Raw genomic sequence first — 25067 nt, 5'->3', positions numbered from 1 at the left:
GGTCTTCCTCCATTCCTTCTTCTCCTCTGACGAGTAACCGCGAAAGAAGCGGACTCTGGGCTTCCCAAGGCCAACCGCTTTCATTCTTTTTCAGAATCTGAGATACAGGAAACGGACACTGCGCTTTTACGGCAGTATTCTCTCATATTTTTCACACTTTTGCATTTGGTATCACACCTGGATAGGGTTTAATCATTGTTGTTATGATCATTCGGGTTTGTTTTTGTTTTTTTTTCGTAGGTTTTCGGACATAACCTACGAGTCGGAATAAAAAAGCTTCGAACCTTTACGTTGTCGATGGATTAACAAAAAGAGAAAACCGCAGCGACGGACGGTGCCTCTCGCTGTTTCATACTTTTATTCATTTTTAGGAGGTTGTAACGGATAGGATCACTTGATATCTTTTCAGAGACGACAATGACTCGCGCTTATGCTATCAACGGGTTTACTGCGGTTCATTTCCTTTCTCGCACGATGCGGAACCAGCCAGGCGCCGGTATTTCACAACTGCGAACCTGGACGTCGCAACCCTTTAATGCCGATTACAATTTTTTTGTCGATTCTCCCAAGATAAAATGATTAAAAGAGTAATGCAAAAATTAATAACAATTCAATAAATTAAATAAGAAAATTATACAAATTATAATAAAATCATCTTTTCTATGCGGTTATGCTTTTGTCTATCATCGGTCTTTCACAGCCTTTCACAGATTGATCAGGTCTAGAAATGCTCCAGAGGCAATTTACCTAATTCTTTAATAGTTCATTTTTATCGATTGGTGGAACTTGATTTCTTACCACTCCGGAACAATATCGAGCCCGACCCGCTCCTGAGAGGCAATTTCTGTAATTCCATCAAGCAAAAATCTTCAAAGTAAATCCAATTCAGAATTGAAAACATTGATAAATCCACAATTTTGGCTAAACTAAAATTATACTTTTTCTAGGAAGCCCTCGTGAGACCAAAAGGGAAAGGAAATCGACCAGGCGGGAAGTTTACTCGTCTAACAGTAAATATCTCCCCCTCCGAGCCTTTGGTCTGTGCCGTTGGACACATCTCGCCCGCTAGCTCTCAGATCCCCCCATAAATCCTGGTCATTTCCCCGGAGATTCAGGTCTCTGTTGATGCCGTTGGGCCGGTCCATGCCCTCCGGATTTCAGAGCCTGAATACATCCGTGGTCCCATCTCACTCGGGCTCCTCTAAGTCTCAGGGAGAAGGGTTGCCGTCCTCCTGGTCACGGAGCACGAAGGCTCGCTGACCGCACCCGTTCTCCTTTCCTCCTTTTCCTCCCAATCGTCCCTGTTTTATATCCTTCGTCACATGATTCATTGCATGAGGTCACAGAAAATTCTAGAACATTCTATCTCCTCCCCATTTCATCCAAGCAGGGAGGAGGGAGTACAGTTCATTTCGGGACACGAGGGCGGTCTTCTCCGGAGAGAGGACAGTTCAATCGAGGACACGAGGGCGGTCTTCTCCGGAGGGAAGGGTCATGCTTGCTCAGTCCTTTTCTGGTTTGAACTGGTTTGACCTAGTTGCACCTCGCGTCTCATGTGAGGCTGATTCACAGCCTGTATGCGGATTTAGCCTTCCGATCATAGCCAATTTCTTCTTTAAGCGTTTTGCAGCTGGTTATAATACATATGCATTTGCGTGTTGCTAGCGTTTCACTCCCGTTTAAATTCTTTCTTTTGTTACACATCATGTGACATCGCAGGGAGGAGGCGATGGTCACAAGGCAGTATTCTTCACTCAAAGCGGTTACAAAGCATTGCATAAGCATTTGATTAATATCTCTGTTCCTCTATTTGTTGTCTCGCAACGTCTGGTTAAATAAAGAGGAAATATGTATGAAAAAAGGAACACTTTCTCTTTTTATAAAAATACTTCTTTTATACTTGGTCAATTTCTTGTGAGTTGTCAAATTCTATAATCATCTTTAAATGGCTTTTTATAAGGCATTGACTTTGGCATGCTTTATTTTATACATGATTTTTTCCCATATCAAGACTCCGGTGTTTTTTGCTGAGCTGGCTTCAGGCAGAGCTAGGATCCATCTGTCCCCATCTAGTGGTGGAATTGGGAATTTGCAGCAGGATTTAAACCATCCAATTTCATTTCCTTAATTTTTGGGCCCCTTCTCCTGCCTGACGAGGCGTGTTACCTTGACATTCTCCCATATGCCTTTCCAATATCTTTCAGTTTCCAACCTTGGAGGATCTGCTCTGCTTTTAGAACCCTGCCACTTAGCGTACACTTTCGCAAGTTGTGTTGCGAATAGCCTGTTTATTCTCCTGGCTTCAGTCTCTTTCGTGCACCTCTTTATGCGACTGGATAAGGCCTGGAGCCTTTGTTTGGCAGCTTTGAGTGCTTCAGGCATGGTTATCTGCATGTACCTCTTGGCCTTTTATTCACACCTCTCTGGGTCTCCATCAATAGACTCACATCTTTCCGAGCCGCCTTGATCTTAGCCTCCAACCGCCTTTTCCATGGTGGGTAACGAATCTCATGGCTCTCACGGTTGCTCTTGTAGCCAAGCATCTCTAGGATCACAGATGCTGAAGCGGATATCAGCTCATTGGTTTCCGTGATCCTTCCGATCGAGATCACCCTCAGTGCTGCATTCATAGTTTCCATGAGACTTTCAGATGGTACTTCACATAGCCGTTGTAATCGGTTTCTTGGTTGCCCAGTTTTCATTCTTGCCATGATCTTATCTTTTTGGTCAGTTTCTGCCTCGCTCAGCATTTCATTCATTAGAGCTGGCTTCCCAATCTCATCATTCATTGGGGCTTGCCTCCCAATCTCTGGTCTAACCTCTTCCTCTGATTGGCAGCCTGGGGCCCTTCACCTCGGAATTTGTGTTGTACCTCATCAATCTCAAGTTGTGATAGCAATTGCCGTTTGTGGATATTGGAACACTGAGCTACTAGTTGTTTCGTGGTCAACCGTGACTGTGGGTTTTGAAGTAACCGTTCAGCCCCCATTCTCCGCATGTAACCCCTCTGCCTAGGGTTGCTCGAGTAGTAGCATTCCAACAGAGCCATGTTATCGCATCTCGTCCATCTCCGCTTAGCCCATTTTTCATAAAGGTGCTCTGGTTCCCCAGAACCTGACGCAGAACTTGTTAGGCCGGGCGACGTCTGAGCCGGCATGTCATCCGATTTATTGTCTCTCATCATTGTATGAGGTAGGCATTAGCGTGAAGTGTCTTGCCCAAAGACCAACACCGGTGTTTTGTGCTCATTTCACTGCCCCAAGCGGGATTCGAACCCTCGTCGGTAGATGGGTAGGCGGACGAACGGACGGGCGGGCGGATGGACGGACGGACAGACATATAGGTAGATAGATAGATAATCAGACCAAATTAGACAATAGGGATTTTCAAAGAGATAGTTGATAAAATCTTACCAGCCCACAAGCTCAGCAAATAGGAGGCAAAGGGACACTGTCGCGGCTGTGCTCCTAACCACACCCCACAATTGAAGAACAATGGTGAAGTTGATCAAAGAAGCTATAGATGTCCACGTGGTGTAGAGAGCCAAGCCATTCTGGACCTTTAGTTTTCGGACGCAGATACAAAATTACATTTGGGAAAACAAATCAACAGACTTCACGCTAAAATAAATTCCGATAAACATCTTTTATAAAGTGGTGCCTTGAGCTTGTGTATCATTGAAAACACATGCAAATATGAGCATCTACTGTTGGGGTAATTCGCCATACAAACATCTCTAAACATCGCTCTGTAAATCTTTGTTTACATTTTGGACTTCCTGATATGTCATATGCTGCCATCCTTTACATGATGTCACATTTACATTACGTCACATCCTATCGCGTCACACACTGTGCGCCGCATAAATACTCCTGCAGTCTCGCTCTCTCGCCATGCTTCCTCCTTCGCAGACCCCGCGATGTCTCCGCTCTCTCCAAGATTAAACCAACTTTTTGTTCTACACCTGGCTACCTGATAATTTAACCATCCTCTTCCATCAACACCCGTCGAAGCAATGAATCAGGGACGAACGATCAAAATAATCCAACATTTGGTGCCGAAAAACTCCGGGTCCTAGCTGATGGCTTCGGGAGGGGGGGTGGTGTGGGCCCTGTGTCTTTCGAGAGTTTTTGATTGGGCAGCCCCTCCCTTCTGGTGTGCGTCTCTCAGGAATGCTGCACGGGTGAGTGCTGCTAGCTTGCAGCTATGTTGGGTGAATGTATTGTTGGATTCTTTCGGCCAAGAGCAATTCTATTAGCGGTTAATCTGCGTATCTCAGGCTTGTAATCAAATTTCGATCGGGTCAAGGCGGATCATCCTAATTCGAGCCTATGTACGAAGGTTTCGTATGTGAATGATCGACGCCATTTCGGGTCGTGATAGGGTCTCCTTCTGCGCCTCCCGCAGCCGTATTGTTAGACCGGGAACGTTCCAGAAGCGGATTCTTCAGAAGGGATGAGGTTCTGGAAGTTCGGGTGCGAGGACTGGGAAAAAATTGAAAAATTGGAAAATTTATTAATTTTGACCCGGGGGATTACGTGTTCTTTTTTTGTTTAATTGCAGCTGCAATAGATCGTGGATTACCGTAATATTAATGCATTCACCAACATGAGCGTGAGGTCAGCACTGCTAGCTGTTGCCGTCTTTGTGTGTGTCTTTTTGTCTCCCCTTTCGTGTTCTTTGTCTTTCGTCTTTTTATGTGCGTGCATTGTGTGCTTTTATGTATCGTTGTGTATGTACGCGCGTTGTGTGAGCTTCGCTAAGACAAAGGGGGGGGGGTGGTCTGCCAGCAGAGAAAGCGTTACAGCCCACTTCTTCCTCCTTCTTTCTCTGCCCGTAAGAGGGAGGTGGGGGTGAATTCACAGCTGCATTCTGAGATCGGCAAATTGATTCGTTCGTAAATAGGTTAGTAAATGAAAATAAAATTAATAAAGGGTTGCGTTAACATTCACAAACGTATTGTGCAAAAAACATTGTTCCTGCCAAATGTGATTCTGCTGCCTAGGCCTCTATTCTCCACAGGACGAGAGGCTGCCTGGTCATTACAAGAGGACTCTACTGGGTGCCATGGAGTCGACTATCCTATCTCATCGGGAAACCTGTCCAACCATGCAGCGAGGAGACTTTCGTCTTCGCTCGACGTCCTCATGAATGACATACTGTTTTTTCCCCATAACTTTTTGACGAATACCGTCCACTTGAAACAAAAACTGAATTAAATAGTCTGGCAAATTAGACTGAGTGAACAAATAAATGAGTCAACAAACAAATGAATAAACAGAGGCTGAATTTGAGTGAATTTGAAGGCAAAAGTAAAAATTTTGTTAGATTTGTTAAAGTGTTTTCACTAAGAGAATTGAACACCTTCAAGTCAGAATTCCAATGTTTTTGTCTGCGATCGGGACAAGTAATTTTGAAATCCTGATTTGGGTGAATGCAGAATGAAATGGAAATTGTATAAAATGACAGCCAAAGAGTGAATTTATACAATTATAGGAATAGTTTTGTTAGATTGAGCTAAACTTTACGGCTTGATTAGGCCATTTGCGAGAAGCCACAGTTATTTACGATGCCCCTTTTTGTCAGCACAGGGCTTCAAAGAGGGGTTTAACAACCAGATGCCCCCGCCACATTCCATGGTGTTGATTAGGTAAAATAATATATATATATATATATATATATATATATATATATATATATATATATATATAAAATAGTAAATTGGCTAAATGACCGGAACATTTATCTTGAATTGGATGGAAATGGGCAAGGTTAATGTAACTAAATTCACTGGTGATTAATTACTTAAAAGAGATTCACCAGTTGGTATCATTGGACTTTTCACAAGGAGAAGTTTATAGATTTATTGAAATAATGATTGTGACATTATCATTACACTTGTTTTGACCTGACAATTGTCATTCCCCTGAAGTGAAATAACAGATGATTTGATTCATATATATCAGTTGAATTTGATCGGATTCACCTTTATTAGCTTCTAAGCGAATAAATTAATTTGAAGAGGACAAGATTGATTTTCAATATATGATGACTAAACTTTTTTCATTATGATTTTATGTAGATGATGCAGTGAACCGCAACAATTCACAAACAGAGCTGGGAGATGGTTGTTGAGAAATTGTTCCATTTGCAGGACGAATTGATGAACTGTGGGATGCACAAGCCACTTGCATCCACCGATCCTGTGATTTTCTAGGAAGACGCTGCTGAATCACAGTATCATCCGAACTGAATTTTGATTCTTGATGTCTTTGGAAACAAAATTTAATCTCTGCTTCAATTGTCATAGGTGATCCAACAAAGGAGAAGCCGCAACAGCTGGTGGGGTGCACCTGCACAACGAGAGTTGGCACACCCAACTGATGATTTGGGATCGATGACAATGCCCCCATTGAGAATAGTTTTGATTTCCAAAAGTATAGTGTTTGGCGTTTATTCAAATGCATGACAATTTTTATTTTTTGCACATATTTCTCATCCAACCATCTAGCGAGCGACAAATTGTTACAATTAGGCTTGATCGAATGAAAAATGTTCGCCGTTGGAGATGCGATGGCGGAAATCCAACGTTTATGAATAATAATAATCCCCCGCCTCGTGCCCGAAGACAGCTGAGATAGGCTCCAGCAACCCCCGCGACCCTAATGAGGAATAAGCGGTACGGAAAATGAGATGAGATGAGATAATAATAATACATTTAGTTTACAAACGCCTTTCTGAACACCCAAGGACACTTTACAACAAAGACTACACAAAATAGTAAAATCATGCATAAAACAATAAATAAAACAGCAGAATAAATTAGACCATGAAATCGATGAGAAGGTTTCTTCAGCCGTCATCTGTACAAAAGTGAAGGTTTCGGACGTTTCGCCTCCTATCCAAGAGGCTTCGTCAGCGAACTAAAGTCTGACTGGTCGTATCGGCCCCATTTATATATACCTAATGTCCAGACCTGGTGGCGCCGGACACAGCTATGATAGGTCCCTACTCTCAGGTTGGGGGGGGGGGCGCGGGACCCCCCCCCCTGTGGCCCCACTGATTGTTCCTACATTCCTGACTAACGATTGGCCTATTACACCCACTCCCCCCGGTATCACCTCATCAGCATAACGACCCTCATCAGCATTGCGAAAGTTGCCTAACCTGTTTTGCCTGAGCAGGCTATTGTATGAACGATCCAAATTGAACCTCACACCACCAGACCGGTTTAATGAAGGATTTTGTTGTTTTATAAGAATCGCCTCTTTCACCCCCCTTTCAAACCATCTATGTTCTTTCGCTAAGATTTTAACCTCATTGTCGTCAAATGAGTGGTTGCTAGCTTTTAGGTGCAAATGTACTGCCGATTGAGGCCCACTAGTATTATCCCTGCGATGTTGATAAAGTCTTTTTTTGAGAATTTGTTGAGTCTCCCCAATGTACTGCTCTTTACAATTTTCATTCTTACAATGTATGGAATAAACTACATTACTTTGTTTTTCATTTGGTAGCCTATCTTTTGGATGCACTAATTTTTGCCTTAACGTGTTTATCGGTTTGAAATAAGTAGGAATTTTATGTTGCCAAAGGACTCTTTGTAATTTTTCAGAAACTCCTGCAATGTACGGTACTGCTACTCCTCTCCTTTTAGAATCTTGAGAATTATTGGTTTCGTTCGCTATTCTTTCTTTCTGACATTTGTTGAATGACCACTGAGGGTACCCACAGTTAGTGAGTGCTCTCCTGATATGTTTTGACTCCTTTTCTCTACCTTCAGTGCTAGTTGGTATTAGTTTAGCCCTATGCTGGAGGGTTCTGATAACTCCTAGTTTATGTTGTAAAGGGTGGTTAGAGTCAAAAAGTAAGTATTGGTCAGTGTGCGTAGCCTTCCTAAAGACTTCTGTTTTTAGCGCTCTGTCCTCTTTTATAATTACTTTACAATCCAAGAAGGCTAGTTGGTTCTCTTGAATGTCCTCACGAGTAAATTTAATGTTGAAGTCTACAGAGTTGAGATGATCTGTGAAGGATTGAATTTCTTGTTTCTTAATTATGACAAAAGTATCGTCCACATATCTAAACCAGTGTCTAGGTTTTGTCCCTGGGAAGGATGTGAGGGCCTGTTTCTCCATCTCTTCCATGTAAAGATTAGCCACTATGGGTGAAACTGGTGAGCCCATAGCACAACCATGGATTTGTTTATAAAATTTTTCCCGAAATTGAAAATACGTAGTATTAAGGCAGATTTCTAATAATTGGCAGATGTGATCCGGTTTCAGTTTGGTTCTTTCATGCAGAGAAACATCCGCCAGCAGCCTCGTCCTCACCACTGAGACTGCTGCTGGGGTTGGGACAGATGTAAAGAGAGAAGTCACATCGTATGATGCCAAAGTTTCCTCAGGTTCCAATATGAGGTCTTTGATCCTCTCTACAAACCCTGTGGTGTTCTCTACGTGGTATTCTGTGTTACCAACCAACGGAGCTAAAATAGTTTTTAAGTATTTGGCTACATTGTATGTAGAGGAGTCAATGCTACAAACAATGGGTCGGAGGGGGAACCCTTCTTTATGTATTTTTGGCAGGCCATAGATACATGGCGTGGCCTCTCCCGGGTATAATCTAAAATACATCTGTTTATCTATATGTTTTCCTTTCTCTAGCTTTTGGAGACAGTCAATCAGGAAGGCTACGCACACTGACCAATACTTACTTTTTGACTCTAACCACCCTTTACAACATAAACTAGGAGTTATCAGAACCCTCCAGCATAGGGCTAAACTAATACCAACTAGCACTGAAGGTAGAGAAAAGGAGTCAAAACATATCAGGAGAGCACTCACTAACTGTGGGTACCCTCAGTGGTCATTCAACAAATGTCAGAAAGAAAGAATAGCGAACGAAACCAATAATTCTCAAGATTCTAAAAGGAGAGGAGTAGCAGTACCGTACATTGCAGGAGTTTCTGAAAAATTACAAAGAGTCCTTTGGCAACATAAAATTCCTACTTATTTCAAACCTATAAACACGTTAAGGCAAAAATTAGTGCATCCAAAAGATAGGCTACCAAATGAAAAACAAAGTAATGTAGTTTATTCCATACATTGTAAGAATGAAAATTGTAAAGAGCAGTACATTGGGGAGACTCAACAAATTCTCAAAAAAAGACTTTATCAACATCGCAGGGATAATACTAGTGGGCCTCAATCGGCAGTACATTTGCACCTAAAAGCTAGCAACCACTCATTTGACGACAATGAGGTTAAAATCTTAGCGAAAGAACATAGATGGTTTGAAAGGGGGGTGAAAGAGGCGATTCTTATAAAACAACAAAATCCTTCATTAAACCGGTCTGGTGGTGTGAGGTTCAATTTGGATCGTTCATACAATAGCCTGCTCAGGCAAAACAGGTTAGGCAACTTTCGCAATGCTGATGAGGGTCGTTATGCTGATGAGGTGATACCGGGGGGAGTGGGTGTAATAGGCCAATCGTTAGTCAGGAATGTAGGAACAATCAGTGGGGCCACAGGGGGGGGGTCCCGCGCCCCCCCCCCCAACCTGAGAGTAGGGACCTATCATAGCTGTGTCCGGCGCCACCAGGTCTGGACATTAGGGATATATAAATGGGGCCGATACGACCAGTCAGACTTTAGTTCGCTGACGAAGCCTCTTGGATAGGAGGCGAAACGTCCGAAACCTTCACTTTTGTACAGATGACGGCTGAAGAAACCTTCTCATCGATGGACCACTCCTGTACGACTGAGAGCTTACACAGACGTTAGACCATGAAAGCAAGTTTAAACAGGTGGGTTTTCAGGTGAGATTTGAAAGTAGGAAGGGAGTCAATGTTGCGGATGTTGGGTGGAAGTGAGTTCCAGAGTTTAGGAGCGGAGCGGCTGAAGGCTCTGCACCCCATCGTTGTGAGACGGGCAGAGGGCATGTAGAGGTGGAGGGAGGAAGAGGATCTGAGGGCCCGAGAAGGAACAGAGATTTGAATTAGGTCAGACAGATAGGGGGGGCAAGGTTATGGATGGCTTTAAATGTAAACAGAAGTATCTTCTTCAATAAGGAGTTTAACAGGGAGCCAGTGGAGCTGTTGGATGACAGGGGTGATGTGGTGAAAGGAGGCTTTTTTTTTGTGATGATCCGGGCTGAGGAATTTTGGACTAGTTGGAGTTTATTGAGACATTTTTGATTGACCCCGAAAAGAAGTGAATTACAATAATCGATACGGGAGGTGACGAGACTGTGGACGAGGATAGCAGTGGTGTGAGAGAGGGACGGAGACGATTGATATTGCGGAGGTGAAAATATGCAGAACGGGTTATGTTATTTATATGGGAGTGAAAAGATAGTGTGCTATCGAGGATGACACCCAGGCTCTTAACCTGTCACTGGTGAGAGAGAAACTGTTTGCTTTGTGAAGGGTGGATTTTGTACCGACAAGGAGAAGTTCAGTTTTTTTTGCTGTTTAGTTTGAGAAATGTTTATTTATAAATGTTTAATTATTATAAAGTTATGAGAAAAGCAGGATTTGATTTCTGAGAGGCAAAGTGTAAGGGATGCAGGTGGAAGAGAGGCGTCGGGTTTACTGGAGAGGTAGAGCTGGGTGTCATCCGCGAAGCAGTGAAAATGAATGCCAAATTTGCGGAAGATATCACCAAGGGGAAGAAGGTATATAATAAAGAGAAGGGCCCCAGAACAGACACTTGGGGCACACCAGAAGACACAGGGGAGGACTGTGAAGTGAATGAGGTAATTTGGATAAACTGTGAGCGGCCAGTGAGGTAGGAGTGAAACCAACTAAGTGGGGTGTGTGTCACGCCTAGAGTGGGGAGTCGGTTGAGCAGGATGGGGTGAGAAATGGTGTCAAAGGCCGCAGATAGATCAAGAAGGATGAGAATAGAGAGGGAGCCGGTATCTGCTGCTATGAGAAGGTCATTCGTGATTTTTATGAGGGCTGATTCAGTGCTGTGGCGGGGACGGAAACCAGACTGGAATTGTTTGTAGAGGTTATTGTGAGTGAGGTGAGAGTGGAGTTGACAGGCGACGGTTTTTTCGAGAATTTTAGCGATAAATGGAAGATGCGAAATTGGACGTAGGTTATTGAAATCATTGGGATCTGAACCAAGTTTTTTCAGGATTGGCATTACAGCTGCGGTTTTGAGAGGGACAGGAACAATTCCAGTGGACAATGAGGAGTGAATAATAGCTGAAATAAAAGTGAGGAGAGCGGGTAGACAAGATTTGATGAGTATAGTAGGGAGGGGGTTAAGTTGACAGGTGGAATTCTTGGACTTGGTGATGAGGTCAGAAAGTAAGGAGGGATGAGGGAGTTCAAAAGACGACAGCAGTTGATAGGGAGTAGGAAGGTTGGGGGCAGACAGCTGCAGATGCTGATTTATCTTCTGGCTACATTTGAGTGCAGTGATGACATTTGTCAGTTCAAAAGTAATTCATAGTTACGACTAAAAGTGCAGGATAACCTGTCAAGATTGATTTGATTGCGAATTATCATTATTATTATGAATTGCATGCAGTGCACATTAAAGGAATTTCTCGCCGGTAAGAATGAAATTGGCAAATCAGTTGATTGGGCAACGTCATTCCCCAAGAAAGTGGTGCCCTCCATAAATGCAGACTCACTAACCACTAACATTTACTAACCAACTAACATCTAACAATGTCTGCCATTTCTGTGAGAGAATGCATTGCAGAGCCTAAACGATGAGAGACTTTGATACGGAAAGAAACGTCAAGAAAGTGTGATGTGTAGAATGAAACCATCATTTCGACATGTGACCTGGCACAAGTCTTCTTTTGTTCTCCACAGGACGGAGCTGCGGAAGAAGATGACGTGGGCCACGCCAACGTGGGATGGACCGGTTGCGGAGCTGCTAGCCGTCTTAGCTTCAAGCTTCACCTGGATTCGCGAGGACATCGTTCGTCAAGAAGATTCCCGATGCACGTCACTGGAGCCGCGTCGACAGATCACACACCCTTTTCCAGACATCTGCTCATCCATACCACACCCTGGGGCCTTCTTGTGACAAATGCTACAAACAATTTCGTTCCTCCTCGTCGTCCTAGTGATCACCATCCAGGATGCCATGAAGATTTGACTGTTGTAGCGAATGACATGACTTTGATTTGAGATTGTTTCCATTGTGATTGTTCTATTTTGTGATTTTCTTTTTTTCTTTCTTCTTTCTGTTCACCTCCACCAATGTTAAATATGCTCGTCAGGGGGGAGATGTTGGGGTAATTCGCCATACAAACATCTCTAAACATCGCTGTGTAATCTTTGTTTACATCTTGGACTTCCTGATACGTCATATCCTGCCTTCCTTTATATGATGTCGCATTTACATTGCGTCACATCCTATTGCGTCACACACTGTGCGCCGCATAAATACTCCCGCAGTCTTGCTCTTCCGCTCTCGCCATGCTTCCTCCTTCGCAGACCAAACGATGTCTCCGCTCTCTCCAAGATTAAACCAACTTTCTGTTCTACACCTGGCTCCCTGATGATTTAACCATCCTCTTCCATCAACACCCGTCGAAGCAATGAATCAGGGACGAACGATCAAAATAATCCAACATCTACTGTTGTGTTTCCCCAAATTTACTGAACCAAAAATCTCATGGCACACTACTGGAAAAAAAACACAAAAAGTTGGAGATATTAATCATGTACCTTCCGCCATCCAAGAGAAAGGTATGTAATTGTTCCGCCTGCTTCTGGTCAGGCAGCATCACCACCCGGGACAGAAAAAGACTGGAGCGCTTTGTCAAGCGGGCCAGTTCTGTCGTGGGCTGCTCGCTGGACTCTCTAGAGGAGGTGGGCAACAGACGGACGCTAGCTAAACTAAAAGCTATGACGGACAGCCCCTCCCACCCCCTCCTGCCCATCCTGACAGCTCTGGGTAGCTCCTTTAGCCAGAGACTATTACACCCGCGCTGCAAGAAGGAGAGGTACCGCCGCTCGTTCCTACCGACTGCTGTCAGGCTTCACAATTCCCAATGATCACATGTGAAAAAAAAAACAAAAAAACTGGACACTTGTAAATATGGGTTGTTGCAATATATCTAAATGCATTTCTTGATTCTGCACTATGTACAGTCTTGTTTATAGAACGGTTTTTGCACATCTACATTTGCACAGTATACAGTTGACATTTTTATTTTGTTATGCTTAGAATATCTTGTTTTCTATCCTTTCACTCCCACCCCAACCCCATCCCTCTTCAATTGCTGCTGTGGACTGCAAATTTCCCCATTGCGGGACGAATAAAGGTATGCTGATTCTGATTCTGTAAACCCATTGGAATATGATGCGCTGCACAATAATCATTGCTGTAGAACACATGTCAAAGTCAAGGCCAGATCCGACCCGCCACATTATTTTTTGTGCCCCCTGGGTGAAAATCATGATTTTTCAAGGAAAGTCTTTTCTTCCTCTCAGACGACAGTCAGTCGACCTACCAGAATTGTGACGCAGGTAAGATCTTTGGGATAATAGGTGTGTAGCCAGAGTCCATAGTAATCCGTGATAAAGCAGCAGATACTCAAGGCACTATAGTTGGAAATCACGATCAGGATCAATACAACCAATGCTGACAGCATCAACCTAAAATAGGGAAAAAGGGACAAATCATTAACTTAGCAACTTGTTCAATATTTTATGACAGGCAGATATGCTATCTGCCTTATTCCTGCATTCCATGAGTCCCCAGTCATGAATTTTGTGCACAACCTTCGGTTAGAGAAAAATGGGATTTTTTTTTACATGGAAATTGAGTTACACAACAATACGTCTGTGTAAGCTCTCAGTCGTACAGGAGTGGTCCATCGATGAGGTTTCTTCAGCTGTCATCAGTACGTTTTTGAAGGTGTCGGACGTTTCGCTTCTTATCCAAGAGGCTTCGTCAGCGAACTAAAGTCTTACTGGTAGTATCGGCCCTATATATATATCCCTAATGTCCAGACATGGCGGCGCTGGACACAGCTATGATAGGTCCCTACTCTCAGGTTGGGGGGAGCAGAGGACCACTCTGTGCGGCCCCACCGATTGTTCCTACATTCCCGACTAACAACTGGCCTGTTTGCCCCACCCCCTCCGGTATCACCTCATCAGCATCAGTAATGTTGCCTAACCTGTGTTGCCTAAGCAGGCTATTGTATGAACGATCCAAATTGAACCTCACCCCACCAGACCGGTTTAATGAAGGATTTAGTTGTTTTATGGGAATCACTTCTTTTACTCCCCTTTCAAACCATCTATATTCTTTCGCTAAGATTTTAACCTCATTGTCATCAAATGAGTGGTTGCTAGCTTTTAGGTGCAAATGTACTGCCGATTGAGGCCCACTAGTATTATCCCTGCGATGTTGATTAAGTGTAGCAGTACCTTACATTGCAGGAGTTTCTGAAAAACTAGTCCTTTGGCAACACAAAATTCCTACTTATTTCAAACCGATAAACACGTTAAGGCAAAAATGAGTGCATCCAAAAGATAGGTTGCCAAATGAAAAACAAAGTAATGTAGTTTATTCAATACAATGTAAGAATGAAAATTGTAAAGAGCAGTACATTGGGGAGACTCAACAAATTCTCAAAAAAATACTTTATCAACATCGTAGGGGGCTAGTGGGCCTCAATCGGGAGTACATTTGCACGTAAAAGCTAGCAACCACTCATTTGACGACAATGAGGTTAAAATCTTAGCGAAAGAACATAGATGGTTTGGAAGGGGAGTAAAATAAGTGATTCTCATAAAACAACTACATTCATTAAACTGGTCTGGTAGGGTGAGGTTCAATTTGGATCGTTCATAGGGCCCGGCCCGGTGGCAACATTAGTAATGCTGATGAGGTGATACCGGAGGGAGTGGGGCAAACAGGCCAGTCGTTAGTCAGGAATGTAGGAACAATCGGTGGGGCCGCAGGGAGCGGTCCTCTGCTCCCCCCAACCTGAGAGTAGGGACCTATCAGAACTGTGTCCGGCGCCGCCATGTCTGGACATTAGGGATACATATATATATAGGGCCGATACTACCAGTAAGACTTTAGTTCGCTGACGAAGTCTCTTGAATAAGAAGCGAAACGTCTGACACCTTCAAAAAAGTACAGATGACGGCTGAAGAAACCTTTTCATCGATTGACCACTCCTGTACGACTGAGAGCTTACACAGACGTATTCACCATTAATACTCAATTTGATGGTGGTGTTTGGCTGCTAAAGATAATACTTCAACAGCTGTAAACAAATTAATAGACTAACTAGAAATAGCAATGTACTCACTCACAATTGTCCTTTTTTTGCTTGGTCCCAGCAGCTACCGCTAGCCAAATGTGTGGTTTTCCTCTCTGTCCCACTGACTCCAATGATATTGTCTAACATTGTAATGTTGGAAACGCTCAGCCAGAAATGCCCAGTTGAGACTGCAGCATTATGCTACAATAACTACTTATCCCAATGTTGTTATATACCAAGGGTCTTTAATACTTTTACGTTAAGTGTCCGTTTCCTGCAGGTTTTTTGAATCTCTTACTGCTGCAACAGATCTGATTTAAATGATCTTGTTGCATATGAGGGGAAAAATACTCTTGCGAGCAATTATTCATGAAAGTTAGAATATCTTGTTTTCTATCCTTTTACCCCTACCCAACCCCATCCCTTTTCAATTGCTGCTGTGGACTGCAAATTTCCCAATTGTGGGACGAATAAAGGTTTTCTGATTCTGAAAGTTTAATTGGATGGAAATTTAAGACAACAAATTGAAAAGTGGAAATACATATGTAAGGCGCACTGGATTACAAAACTCAATTATATGTTTTGGAGGAAAATTAATAGATTTTAAATGCATTTTTGGTCAAAACTATTGTATTTGTTTTCTTCAAATGAATTGGAAGAAAGTATATACAATGTTTTTCACTGTTAACGGTGCTTACTCTCATATTTTTTTTACATGCTTGGACGTATTAACAGGAACATAAAGACTGTAAAAAGATGAATAAGACACAATCCACATACTCTCTGTCCCACAACAGCAGCCATATCATATTCAGCACAATGCTGAGAAGCCAGAAGAAATAGAAGGTGTACGGCAGCAGACGCTGAGCCCAGGATCTGTTAAAAAAGTGAAAAACATGGTTCAGCTGGTCTGAGAATGAACAGTCATATTAAACTGCAGTACACACTCTGATGTTTTCTTACCCCCTGAACACAAAGAGGGTAATATATAACACCATGAAGGACAGCCAGGTATAAATAACACCCCAAATGGAGAAGGTCCAGCCAGCAGGTGTAATATCTGTTTCATAACGGGTTGATACATTGCCTGTTGATGAATGAAAGGCACCTGCAAAGCAGAGTCATTAATTAATACAATTTAGAATTTGTTCCACTTATCGCATTCAGGATCATATTCGACCTGGATCTTATACAGTATTCTCTGACGATAGTCGAGGGCAGGATGCACCTTCGACTGGTCGGCTGACAATCTCAGAGGACATACAGCAGTCATGTCCAAAGTCCGGCCCGGTGGCCAAATGCGGTCTGTGGTCAATTTTCAATCCGCCTGTAGCCTCAGTCATAAAATGAATAGCATCCTGCATGTAAAATTAATACCTTGGGCATTAGCGCTGTTACTTGTGTGTGCTAGATGCTGCCATCGAGAGGCTCAATGAGGAACACCAGATTTGTGTGTGAGTACAGTAATTTACAGACTATAAACCGAGACTTTTGCGGGTTATGCAACGATGCGGCCAATTTATGCATTATTTCAAAAGGCCGCGCGTGGCGCTCGAGCACCAACGGTAAGAGTGAGACAGGGCGAATATATGTGCAGAGGAAGATGTAAATTTAATGTAACTTCGCGTGTGAATCGTGCATTTAAAGTGGCCCTCCGAGTTGAATGGGAGGCTTTGATGACCAGCGGCGGGAAATCGTTTCCCAAAACTGGCAGCATGCGAAAAGCAACTTTTGCACATGTCTGTCAGTGGATCCTGGCACCGTGGAGCAGTGTGAAAAAAATTAACCATCACCAACGGGTTTTAAAAAGGCGGTCTGCTGCGTCACGGAGAGGACAGCACAAGCTCGGGAGTGACTTTACCTCAAGATAAAAGTTACACTTCATACATGAACGAAAGAGAGAATGAGAGCGTGTGTGGCGAGGAATATCTGCCGCTATTCCAATACGACACCCAGGAAGACTTCCATGGTTTCAGTAAACAGGAGGAAGATGAGGATGGGTCTCAGCGACTTGCTATGTTTTTGTAACCAGCCCTGTTAGTGAGTGCTAAAGTATTTCTTCCGTGTCTCAGTCACTTGGTATGCTTTTGTACACAGAACTGTTAGCGAGTCCTAACATGTTGCTGCTTTGTTTCTGCCATTTCTCACATTTACCGGCAGTGACGTGCAGTCAGGGGAGGCAGGTGAGGCCGTGCCTCACCTGTCATCATGGAAATATCAAATGAAAAAATACATTAAACAGTTATATTTATTTAGTGATTTGTACTTTAAAGTTATTTTTCCATTTAACTTCACCATTTTTGGATTTTTTTTTTCAAAATCGCTGATTTTTCACATTTACCCTTCAAATAATAAGTAGAGACTAGCGGTAAGGCAGCACAATGCTGACTGTGCTGGTTTGCTCAGCAGTGAGACCGCATTGTTGTCCCTCTTATCGCTATTAGTGTTCAAACACTTTTAGTATATGAACTAAATTTCTACAGTTTAGCTGGTGTACATATACTGTACATATAAACACTGTACTACAGTGTTTATTTTATTTTAATCAAAACTGTCTGCATAGGTGAGGCACGCAGTTCTCCTGCCTCATGACAGGTGATTCCAGACATTCTTCTTGCGACTCCTAATTAGTGACAGCAAGCTACAGTAAACAGTTAGCAAGTTACAGTAAGTGCAACCATCCAGTCATTTTTTTTTTCGTGTTGGTTGGCCTTATTTTCGGAATGGAGGATTACATATCTAAATTGAAAGAATTTTCTAAACTGGACTTCAATCGAAGCAGGAAATAATAATTAAAAGAAGACCAACACCGGAGGTAAAAGGTTTGCTTCAGACAACGGGACAGAAGACAGACTGGTACACACGAAAAGACTGACTGTGTGGATGTCCAGCAAGAAACCACCTTTTCTGCTTTTCCAGCATCAATGCCACCTGCTTCCTTGCCAAACAACAGCTGGCATTTTGTGGAAATGATGAAAGTAAAGGCTTTGCTAATCGCTCTGCTATGTTGACTTATTGCTTTTGCTGAGAAAGATGACAGGTTAGCGAAACATTTGGAGACATCCACTGTATTTTCAGGTCTGCCAAACAGAATACAGAACGATTTCATCGCAGTTGGTGATGTCATTAGAAATGAAGTGCAAAACTGCAGAGTCTGTCAAAATATGCCAGGCTCTTTGACTTTGTGAAGCTAAAGGCACATCTCGTTGGACTGTATAGCTCACAAACGGTGAGGGATGGATGTAAATCTCCTGGACAGCTTCTCAGCTTTTTGGCCCAGAAGGATCTCATTAAAACTATTCCTGAGGCGACAAAGTTGCTCCAGCTAGTGCTCACTGTTCTAGCTACTACAGCATCAGTGGAGCGGTCATTCTCAGCACTGAAAAGACTGAACAGGACTGATCAAGGATGACTTTCTTCACGGGCAGTGATCTCCATTGAGACAGAGAGACTTTTAAAACTGAAGAAAGATAAGGAAGGCTTCTACAAAGAAGTTATCGATACCTTTCTTCAGAAGGAGCAGCGCATGGACTTTATTTATAAGTAAAGGTAACACTATAATTACATTTTTAATTATTTTTTTTCTATGCTAGTTCGTATATATAAAGAATGCTGACATGACATTTTAAACAAAACACGTTAACTGTTGCCAATCAAATGGTGAATAAGCTACTCTGTAGAGTTCATGTTTGTAAATCTGACTGTGATGACGTCAGTGCCTCACCAGCCATGAACCTCACCGCAATTCGCTGTTTACCGGCGTGTTATTTTTAACCAGTCCTGTTAGGGTTGTGTTACTACCGCACTGCTTGTTGTGTTGCTGCCGTGTAACAGGCGCTGTTTTGAAAGAAAAGTTACGGTACATTTTTAAAACTTTGAAAATGTTTTCTGTGTACCGTCTTTCTTTATAAACATGCGGCTCATAGACAGGTGCAGATTATGCACTGTATGTACAAAATTGTTTTTCCTTTCAAATATACTGTGTGAGGCTTATAATCGGGTGCACTCTTTAGTCCGGAATTACGGTAATTGATGAATGAGCCACCCAATTTCTAAAATGGCAACAATCAACAAAAGGAGGAAAGTTGACTGTCAGGGCCGACGGTTGAAGGATGGGTGGAAATTGGACTATTTATTCACTGAAATATATAACAGTGTCTGCCTCATTTGTCTAGAGACAGCGACTGTTTTTAAAGAGTTCAATGTGAAGCGATTTGTTTAAATTAATTGCTGCTATATGTAAAGAATTTTTTTAAACCTACATTTTTTAACACACCAAATCTGGTCCCCTTTGCAAAACGTTTGGACACCCCTGACATACAGTAGAGACCAGGGGTGGGCAACCAGTCAGACTAAGAGCCACATTTTTTACTATGTTACTGCAAAGAGCCACATCATAAACATGGGCACACATGAACACCCCATCGCACCCCATCCCTTTGCTCAGCCAGATTTATTTCTAAATATCAAATTTTAAATACAAAATCATAGAATTTCAGTACTGGTTCCTCTGTGAGCAGCTTCCTCAGTTCATTCCATGCCTTTTCATGCTCATGATTACATTGGCATTCTATCTTCTTCTCAGTTAGTTGTCTCAGGGGGGCCATCTTTTCTGACAGGATGGGTATGAATTTTCCCCATATCTTTTTTTGCATTGTGGCCTTGGCATGTTTTCTATAGCTGACACTTTGCGTGGGTCTGGTCTGATACCTTCACTGCTTAAGATATCTTCCGCAAATGTCAATTATGTTGCACCTAGCTGACATTTCTTTATTCAGCTTCAGGTTTGCTTTTCTTGTTGCTTCTAGCACAGCTTTCAGTCTCTCGTTATGTTGAGCTCTGGTGGCACCCCAAATGATGATGTCATCCATTGAGGTATCAACTCCTTCCAAGTGCTCATATATCATGTTGATTGTTTTGTGATAAACTGCAGGAGCTGAAGCAATTCCAAAAGGTAGTCTTAGGAATCTGTATCTTCCAAACGGAGTGTTGAAAGTACATAGTTTGGAACTTGGCTCATCCAGCTTCATTTGCCAAAATCCTGAAGAAGCATCTAGCTTGCTGAAATACTTTGCCTTTGAAAACCGTGCCATAATCCCTTCACGAGTAGGTAGCTTGAAGTGTTCTCTCTTGATGGCTTTGTTTAGATCTCTGGGATCCAGGCATATACTGAGTTTTCCGTTCTTTTTCTCTACCACAACGAGGGAACTCACCCAGTCAGTCGGCTCATCAATTTTCTTTATCACATGTCTGCGCTCCAAGTTGTCCAATTCTGATTTTTGCTGCTTTTGAAGAGCAAATGGGACTTTCCTGCATGGATGTGGCACACTTTTGTCCACTCTGATTGTGTGTTCTCCTGGTAGGCAGCCTAACCCTTGAAACAAGTCTTTGTACTGCTCCATCAGTTGATCATATGCTGTCTCTTTTTGTCTATCCACAACAAAAACTCTCTTCACTAGGTGTAGTCTCTCACATGCCGACAATCCTGGTAGACCCTGCACATCCCTTGGAACTATGATGAAAGATACCTTATGTAATTGGCCTTTATGTGTCACATTCACAATGCATTTTCCTTTCATTGGTATGACTGAACCCGCATAAGCTGTTACTTTAATATTTGCTTTATGTATTTTTGGTCTCGGCCTGATCTTGATCTGATGAAATCAGTCTCTGATATCTGATATCACATTGGCTCCAGTATCCAATTTGAATTTTAGATGAATGTTGTTCACTTTCAGCGTAGTGATCCAATCTCTTTCTTCTCTTTCATCTTTTACAGTATTCACATAAAGTTCCTCCGCTTCATAATGATCATCTACTGCATCTACCTTGCCTTTCATGTCTTGGTTCCTGCAGTAACGAGCATAGTGATTTGCTTTGTCACAGTTTTTACATATTTTCCCATATGCTGGACCAGACATGGGCAAACTACGGCCCGCGGGCCACATACGGCCCGTTAGGCTTTTTAATCCGGCCCGCCGAACTTGCCCAAATTATAGTACAAACAGTGTCTAAAACTCATGACAAAAAGTTAGCGAACAACAGGGCAGATAACTGAAAAGTTGCCTGCCCCATTTTTCACAACTTGAAGCACAATGAGACAACTAATCACATTAAAAATTTTTTTTTTTTTTTAATCAAGAATGCACCTACTACAAATGCTACCTTGCTTAATTTACGGTAAATGTGCAGTGCATAGTTGATTGTCATTGCGGTCCACAATGCAACGTTTGCATTGCTTCCTACGAGCCACTAAGCCCCTTTCATAAGTCTCACGTACACTTTACAGTCACAGTTTAATGTAAATTTACGTTTTGTAGCGTCACATATGTTGTTAGCTTCTTTTGAATCTTTCTTCTGGGCTGAGGTTCTGTGCATCTATTTTGGAAAATGACATGCAATTGCACGACTTTATAACGCTTGCGAAAGTCCGGAAGAAAGAAGCAGGCTTCTGATTGGCTGCCGTGCCGAGTATGCAAATTTCAACTGCAGGTAGTCTATGTTTGTGTGCTCGGCGACGGTACACGTGTATTGTTTGCGCGTGAAGGCGAGGGCGTCAGTGAGGAGTTTGTTGAGCGCGCGGTCAGGACAAACCATCTATGATTTGGCGGAATTTAACACACGTAGGTATTATTGAGCTTGAATATTTCGTTGTGTAATAATATGTTTTGAATGTTGAAAGTGATTCCATTTTTCAATAAATGTTGATTTCTTTAACTTTGCCCCTTCGATGGAAACTTATTAAAAACAGACACAATCTTGATAAATCACAGTGCATATGTTATTTTAATCTATTTCCATTTCCTCCTCCAAGTATCTGCGAAATATTATGTAAACGCCATATTCCTTGAGACAAATTAAATGATCAGGGATATTTTTCACATTTGAAAGACAGTTAATAAATTGGGTTGTAGTGTTCTTACTGAGGTTTGTACATACTACATTTAAAGGACAACCGGCACCATTTTTTGTTTTTGTTTCCCACTGACATCACAAAAAACGTTTTATAGCATCTAAAATACCCAAATCAGGCAGGCTGATATTTTTAGTTAAATGAAAAACGCCAATAAAAATGACTTCAAAATGAATCCGGAAATGGTCAGTTTCAGAAGGTCCCACCCCCCTGTTCGTGATGTCACGCCAAGACGTCTTGCCTTGCTCAAGAATCAAAACAATGGCTTCAGATTTGGAGAAGATGTTTTCTTGTTACTCATTCAGTTATGAATATGATTCAAATAGTTCTGAAGATTCAGTTCAATTGATTCAAGGAGTCCTCCCATACCAATTTGAGCCATGACAGCAATGTAGCACCCAGAAAATGCAGAAGATTGCCCCCAAGCTCTGTTGGAAATGGGCTGATTTGTCCGCTGGGAATTTGTTTCAGTGAATATCAAATAGTTGTCTTGGTGCAACACACAACGATTCACCATGGCGTTATATATGTGTTTTCCTTCTAATTTCACCATCAACACGAAGTTTTCAGACCAAACAAAGTACCCAAAATGCATTGTATGTCGCTTTCTCGGTCAGGGGCGGTCCAAACGTGATGTCACATGGGGATCATCATCAACTCGAAAACAAGACTTCATGAATATTCAGCGCAAGTCTTAAAACGTAAACTATAGCTATATGCTGTGGAATCTTTGTAAAATACGCTCAGTCGAAGTCATTTGAAGTGATTTTATAAATTATGGACATAACTTGTTCCGAGTATTTCCGGCCCAAACACTCCCTCCAAATGCTCCTGGCCCGGCCCCTCTGTCAAATTTTAGAACCCAATGCGGCCCGCGAGTCAAAAAGTTTGCCCACCCCTGTGCTGGACACTGCTTTGGGGGATGTTGCGTACTACGAGTACAACATTTTTGTTTGAATATCCTATTTTTGTTGGGTTGTCTCACTCTTGCTTTCATCTCAGCAGTCTTGTTTTTGTTGAATCTGTGTGCATTTCTTTCCACTGCATCCACGTTGGAGCTAGCATCATTTAGCAACTCTTTAGCCTGTGACTTAACAGTCTCAGCGGCTCTACACAGTGTTAAGGCTTTTTCCAGGTCCAGATCTGATTCTCTGAGTAGCCTTTCTCTCAGTTTACTATCTGTAATGCCACACACTATTCTGTCTTTGATCAGTGATTCTGTTAATCCACCGAACTCACATGTCTTTGATCTGTTTCTCAGCTCATTTGCATATTGGTCAATAGTTTCTCCAACTGTCTGTACACATGTGAAGAATCTTTGCCTTTCAAATGTCACATTGCGTTTCGGAATGCAGTAAGCTTCAAACTTTTCCATTATTTTTGAAAGCTTCATCTTGTAATCCTCAGCATCAAATGTGAAGTTATTGTAGACCTTTAGAGCTTCCTCTGCCACAACGTGCAAAAACATGGATGCTTTCATCTTTAAATGGCTTTCATCAGCTCCAATCGCAGACAAATACAGTTCAAAACGTTGCTTAAATCTCTCCCAATTTTCAGCCACGTTACCTGTTAGCTGCAGAGCTGTGGGTGGACGTAAAGCTTCCATTTCTGCCGTTTCCTGCCGTGGGTTGTGCTCAATGTCTTTCCTCCGTGGAATATTATTCCGTTCCAAGTCCTTTTATCGTCCTCTTGTCTTCCAGACCAATTCTGACACCATGTGTTGCTTTGTGTAAGCGGGTTCGGTAACTGATACAACTTCTGGATAGAGTTGAGGTTCTTTATTAGGACGGCTGTGTTGGTTGGAGGGAGAAGGCAATTGACATGTGTGGCTCTCGTAGGCTCTCATCAGACTGACTTGCAGCAGAGCGCATGCTCCTTTGATCTAAAGCCAGGCATCACTAGTAGAACATGCAAATACGATTTGCTCATATCATTACACAGGGGACAGTCCATGGTGGCTGAGGGGGACCGTTTGGAGGAGCCGTCTTTGTGTGTGTCTTTTTGTCTTCCCTTTTCGTGTCCTTTGTCTTTGTCTTTTTATGTTTCATTGTGTGCTTTCGTGTATTTTTGTGTATGTGCGCGCGTTGTGTGAGCTTCGCTAAAACAAGGGATGGGGGGGGGGCTGCCAGAGAGAGCGGACAGCCCAGTCCTTCCTCCTTCTTTCTCTGCCGGCAAGAGGGGGGGAGGTAAATTCACAGCTGCATTCTTCGGCAAATTGATTCGTTTGTGAATAGGTTAATAAACGGGAATACAATGAATAAAGCGGTTGCGTTAACATTCACAAACGTATTGTGCAATAACATTGTTCCTGCCGCATTTGATTCTGCCGCGTAGTTCTCTTTTCTCCTTTCACAGGACGAGAGAATGTGTGCCCTGGGGTCTTTTCCCCAGGGCACACATTCTTGTCATTACAAGAGGGTGCCATGGAGACGACTATCCTATCTCATCGGGAAACCTGTCCAACCATGCAGCGAGGAGACTTTCGTCTCCGCTCGACGTCCTCATGAATGACAACAGTTTTTTCCCCATAGCTTTTTGAAGAATACCGTCCACTTGAAACAAAAACAGATTTAAATAGGTAGGCAAATTGGACTGAGTGAACAAATAAATAAGCCAACAAACAAATGAATAATCAGAGGCTGAACTTCAGTGAATTTGAAGGCAAAAGTAAACATTTTGTTAGATTTGATAAAGTGTTTTCACCAAGAGAATTGAACACCTTCAAGTCAGAATTCCAATGTTTTTGTCTGCGATCGGGACAATACGTCTGTGTAAGCTCTCAGTCATACAGGAGTGGTCCATCGATGAGAAGGTTTCTTCAGCCGTCATCTATACAAATTTGAAGGTTTTGGACGTTTCGCCTCCTATCCAAGAGGCTTCGTCAGCGAACTAAAGTCTGACT

General features: G+C 42.5%; 1 protein-coding gene across 3 annotated transcripts in view; it reads right to left on the bottom strand.

Annotated features, from left to right (window-relative positions):
* The window catches only part of LOC148891946 (uncharacterized), a 54330-nt gene that overhangs the window by 21980 nt on the left and 7283 nt on the right, over positions 1-25067 (bottom strand). Inside the window, exons 1-5 of one of the 3 annotated variants that reach the window (XM_089007478.1) lie at positions 16433-17289; positions 16216-16360; positions 16033-16128; positions 13483-13627; positions 3414-3559 (exon numbers count right to left, since the gene is read on the bottom strand). In XM_089007478.1, the coding sequence (XP_088863604.1) occupies positions 3414-3559; positions 13483-13627; positions 16033-16128; positions 16216-16250 (422 nt within the window). In that variant the 5' untranslated portion in view covers positions 16251-16360; positions 16433-17289. The other 2 variants (XM_089007477.1, XM_089007479.1) reach the window with 2 other exon arrangements.

This window comes from Hippocampus bargibanti, linkage group LG11 (assembly GCF_051943395.1).
Source record: "Hippocampus bargibanti isolate YZ-2025 linkage group LG11, ASM5194339v1, whole genome shotgun sequence".
Taxonomy (NCBI): Eukaryota; Metazoa; Chordata; class Actinopteri; order Syngnathiformes; family Syngnathidae; genus Hippocampus; species Hippocampus bargibanti.
Note: the sequence above shows the minus strand (reverse complement) of the source record. Positions and strands in the feature narration are given on the sequence as shown.